This window comes from Lactuca sativa, chromosome 3, assembly GCF_002870075.4.
Source record: "Lactuca sativa cultivar Salinas chromosome 3, Lsat_Salinas_v11, whole genome shotgun sequence".
NCBI classification, from domain to species: Eukaryota; Viridiplantae; Streptophyta; class Magnoliopsida; order Asterales; family Asteraceae; genus Lactuca; species Lactuca sativa.
In genome coordinates, this window is record NC_056625.2 from 58,087,305 (window position 1) to 58,091,802 (window position 4,498).

Below are 4,498 nucleotides of genomic sequence, written 5' to 3' on the forward strand. Positions count from 1 at the left end.
GGTATTAATATTCAATCTTGCACTAGAATGAGATCATGCATTGGACACCAACCTAGTCTTTTTATTATTTTTTATTTTCTTGCTACGGTTTAAGTCTATATGAATTTGGTAACACCCACAGTTATATATAATTGCAAAAAATGTTTTTGTTGGACCATATTTTACAAAATACAACTTTATGTCATGAAATACTTTTAAACCATAACATTAAAAGACAAAGAAAATGAGGTGCTACAGACTGAAAATTCATGTTCGGGTGCTTTAAATCCTTGTCCGTATATATGGTTTTAACTGGAAATTAAGATCTTGGTAATTAGAATATGAGGATCTATTTGTATAGTGTGTGATATATCTGTAGCCCCTACTTTGTTTCCCAACACTTTGCTAGCCTTGTCGTTTTCGTATAATTTCAGTCATTCAAAAAAATTGCGAGTCTCCCACTATAGGTTGAATAATCAGCTTTCCAAAATTATTGCATTTCGTTTGGTTATATTTTCTTCGTAACTCCGTTGGCATCTTTTGTCCGACCTACACCACATGGTTTCCAGTTTTTAGGCCGTCAATTTTCTACGAATGTTTATTACGGTTGTACTGCTCATTTCAAGAATGGACTAATTGTTTTGAATTAATAAGTTCAATTTTTACGATTTAAAGTGCACACATATATTATCACATATTAACTTTCTTGATATGATTTATTCAATTGTGCAGGTTGATAAATTATAATTTAAAGTGAGAATCAATATACATTTTACAACAATGAAAGAATATAGTACAAAAAATTTATGAATGGATAAGTATAGTACAAAAAATTATGAATGGAACGACATATAAGCCGGACCTACATCTAAACCAAGTTAAAAATAAATTTATCCATGAGTGAAATAAATATATAATTTAATTTTTTTTTGTCATACAACCTAGCTTTCAAATTTGTTTTTTGACACATTTGTCAACAAGCAAGTCACCGTTGCTGTATATCATCACCACCACTCACTCTCACTCTCTTCTCACTTTGGGAATTGGGAGCGAGTAAGAAATGGAGAAATAGAATCTATAAACTACAAGAATTAAAGGTACCATCAATGGAGTGGCTATATCTTGTGTTGATTCTCTCGTTTTCTGTCTTACCTCTTTCTAAAAGTCAAAACACCATAACCGCAACCAACTCCATCACTAGCAACCAAACAATAATCTCAGCCGGAGGTACGTTTGCATTAGGGTTCTTCAGTCCTGGTAATTCTACGGGTAGCTACCTGGGGATATGGTACAACACAATCCCGAAACTAACAGTCATCTGGGTTGCAAATAGAGCAACTCCAATTCCAAAAGGTTCAGCATCAATTCTTAGGCTTTCTAAAGATGGGAATCTTGTGGTTTTAAGTGGAAAAGAGCAGATCTGGACATCAAACGTGTCTGTCATAAACGGCACAGATGCAGTATTACTTGATAATGGGAATCTGGTACTTAGACATGGTAAAGATGAACTGTGGCATAGTTTTGATCATCCAACCGACACGTTTCTGGCTGACATGAAGTTAAGCTCCAACAGAAATGGGCAACAAATGCGTCTAACATCGTGGGCAGATGATGAGAATCCTCGACCAGGTATATTCTCTCTAGGGATAGATCCAGATCGGCATCAGGTTTATATTTGGAAAGGGGATGAACCGTATTGGAGAAGCAATGTCTACGCAACTAATTTGACATTTGGTAGTGGTTTTATAGGAGATGGAAGCTGGTTTGGCCAGAGAGTTATGGATGGAGGATTTCCAGCATATATAAGTTATGTTATCGAAGATGATGAAGATTATATTTTGTATGATATTTCTACAAATTCAATGAGCATACGGTTTACCTTGGTTCCTCGTGGGCAAATTGAGCTACAGCTATGGATGCAAACTAAATGGAAAGCAGTATGGCAGTCATCTCGAGGTCCATGTGATTTTTATGGCTACTGTGGTCCATTTACAACCTGCAACAAGACAAATGAATCAATTCCAGCGTGCAAGTGTATGACTGGTTTCCAGCCTAAATCACACAATGAATGGATTGCAGGGAACTGGACTGGTGGATGTGTGAGAATTAAGACATTGAGCTGCGACAGGGGAGATATGTTTTCAGTATATGAAGGGGTGAAGCTACCAGATCATGCAGTCAGCATAGGGAAAATAAGTTTTAACGACTGTGAATCTGGATGCATCCGCAACTGCTCCTGTAATGCTTATGCATATGAGAATGTAACCAATGAACTAAAAATAGTTTGTCTGAATTGGTTCAGAGAGCTTGTGGATATCACAATAAGTAACTATACTACTGCTTATAAACTCTATGTCCGCATTCGTAGCTCCCAACTCGGTATGTCAACTTTACTTTATGAATAGCAGTGCTTCATTTGCATTCCAATATCCTGATCAAAACTTCTGTGTTCTTCCATGATCAACATGCAGTAGACAAGATACATGCAAATAATTTCACCCACAAAAGGAAATTCAGGAATGAAGCTGCAGTTACGGTTGCCATTGTTTCTGTAGGAATGCTTCTCATCAGCATTTTTGGTTACTTCTTGAGAAGGAGAAGGAGGAGGCTGATAAGGGAAGGTTAAAAGTTAAATAAAGTCAAGATTTCTTAAATCAATTCATTTTCAAGATTACCAGTTAACAGTTGTGGCTTATGCTATGCAGAGAGAATAAGGAGGGAATTACTTGGATATGATTCTCTGAGCACATCCATTGGAGATGCACATAACAGCATAGAGCTTGTATCGTTTAGCTTAAGGAGCATACTCGAAGCAACAGGTTCCTTTTCAGTCGAAAACAAGGTTGGAGAGGGTGGGTTTGGTTCTGTTTACAAGGTATGATACCTTGCTAGCTAGTCCCCAAAACATCATTATTTATTATTTCATGACATATCATTTTAAATATATCTGTAATAAAGATGAGAAAGGTACAATGCAGGGTTCCTTGCCTGGAAATAGAGAAGTGGCAGTTAAAAGGTTATCAGCAAGATCATCACAAGGACGCGAGGAGTTTATGAATGAGTTGAGGATTATTGCAAAACTTCAGCATAAGAATCTTGTTAGGCTATTGGGATGTTGTGTGGAAGAAGATGAAAAGATTCTCCTGTATGAGTATATGCCTAATCGAAGCCTAGACAAATTCCTCTTTGGTAAACTTTTCTTCCTTTTCATCTGTTCTGATTATATTTCACGCTGCATGATATATTTTTTTTTGTCTATCGTCATCCCTAGATCCATCGGAGAGTGTGAATCTTGATTGGAGCAAAAGATTCAATATAATAGAAGGGGTAGCTCAAGGACTCCTTTATCTGCACAAGTATTCTAGACTGAGAGTTATCCATAGGGATTTAAAAGCAAGCAATGTTCTTCTGGATCAGATGATGACTCCTAAAATTTCAGATTTTGCATTGGCAAGGATTTTTGGGATGAACCAAACTCAAGACAAAACCAACAGAGTTGTTGGTACCTAGTAAGTCCACAAGTCATTCAATGCATCAAAATTACATCTTAAATTATATATTAATTGGAGATGATGTGTTAATTAATGTCCTTGCTCTCTTGATTTCAGTGGATATATGGCACCTGAATATGCACTTCACGGAACATTTTCTGAGAGATCCGATGTATTTAGTTTCGGGGTCTTACTGCTGGAGATTGTGACTGGTAAAAGGAGTACTTCTACTTACACCGAAGGCTTTCTTACAATATTGGAATGGGTAAGTATATATGATGTGTTCTTTTTCAATTATTGCATGATAACTACTTGCAAACAAAGTTAGTTTGAGGGTTGAATTTGGATCATCTTTAGGCATGGAAAAGGTGGATGGAAGGCAGAGGTTTGGAGTTGATTGATCCTTTAATTAGGGGCACCAGTAGCAACGCTGATCTACAGGCAGTAAAGTGCATAAATATTGGACTTCTGTGTGTTGAAGAAATAATGAGTGAAAGACCAACAATGTCACAAGTGGTTGCCATGCTAATCAATGAAACCACAACTGTTCCATCGCCCAAAAAGACTGCTTTTACAATTCATAGAAGTGCCCAAGTGTCGAATAGATTCTCCAACAACCAAGTTACAGTAACCAATCTAGAGCCTCGATAGAGGGGGGATTTTAAATGCACCATGTAACTTCTCATTTGCCACCTTAGGTTGAGTTTTTTAATCTGACATCTGTCAACTTCTCTTGCCTTTTTTGTCAAGGACGCTTTTATTCTATAAAATATTTTTATTCAAGTTATTTATTATATATATAACTAACGGATTGGCCCGTATGATCATCGGCTTAATGATTTTAGAAATACATGTTTTAAATTGTATGTTTTCTGAAATTTTGGAAATGTGTTTGCACTAAATTTTCGCCAATTATCAAATAGGCGGAAAATGGTGAAGATTATCTGCATGTAGCAATTACCGAAAAACTTAGGGTTTACTTTGTAAAATTTAGATTAGAAGAAGGTGAAGTTTTCGCTGCACCAACA

At 36.4% G+C, this 4,498-nt stretch overlaps 1 protein-coding gene across 1 annotated transcript; it reads left to right on the forward strand.

Annotated features, from left to right (window-relative positions):
- Window positions 1–960: 960 nt before the first annotated feature.
- On the forward strand, window positions 961–4,205 carry LOC111890066 (receptor-like serine/threonine-protein kinase SD1-7). Its single transcript, XM_023886224.3, has 7 exons — window positions 961–2,358; window positions 2,451–2,600; window positions 2,685–2,854; window positions 2,958–3,168; window positions 3,251–3,488; window positions 3,588–3,735; window positions 3,828–4,205. Exons 1-7 carry the CDS (start codon window positions 1,086–1,088, stop codon window positions 4,119–4,121), a joined length of 2,484 nt encoding a protein of 827 aa, XP_023741992.1. The 5' UTR covers window positions 961–1,085; the 3' UTR covers window positions 4,122–4,205.
- Window positions 4,206–4,498: the final 293 nt, after the last annotated feature.

Coding starts and splice junctions, on each gene's coding strand:
- LOC111890066 (XM_023886224.3), top strand. CDS start 1,086: ATGGAGTGGCTATATCTTGTGTTGATTCTCTCGTTTTCTGTCTTACCT. Junction 2,601..2,684: donor GAGGAGGCTGATAAGGGAAG/GTTAAAAGTTAA, acceptor TATGCTATGCAG/AGAGAATAAGGAGGGAATTA. Junction 3,489..3,587: donor AACAGAGTTGTTGGTACCTA/GTAAGTCCACAA, acceptor TCTTGATTTCAG/TGGATATATGGCACCTGAAT.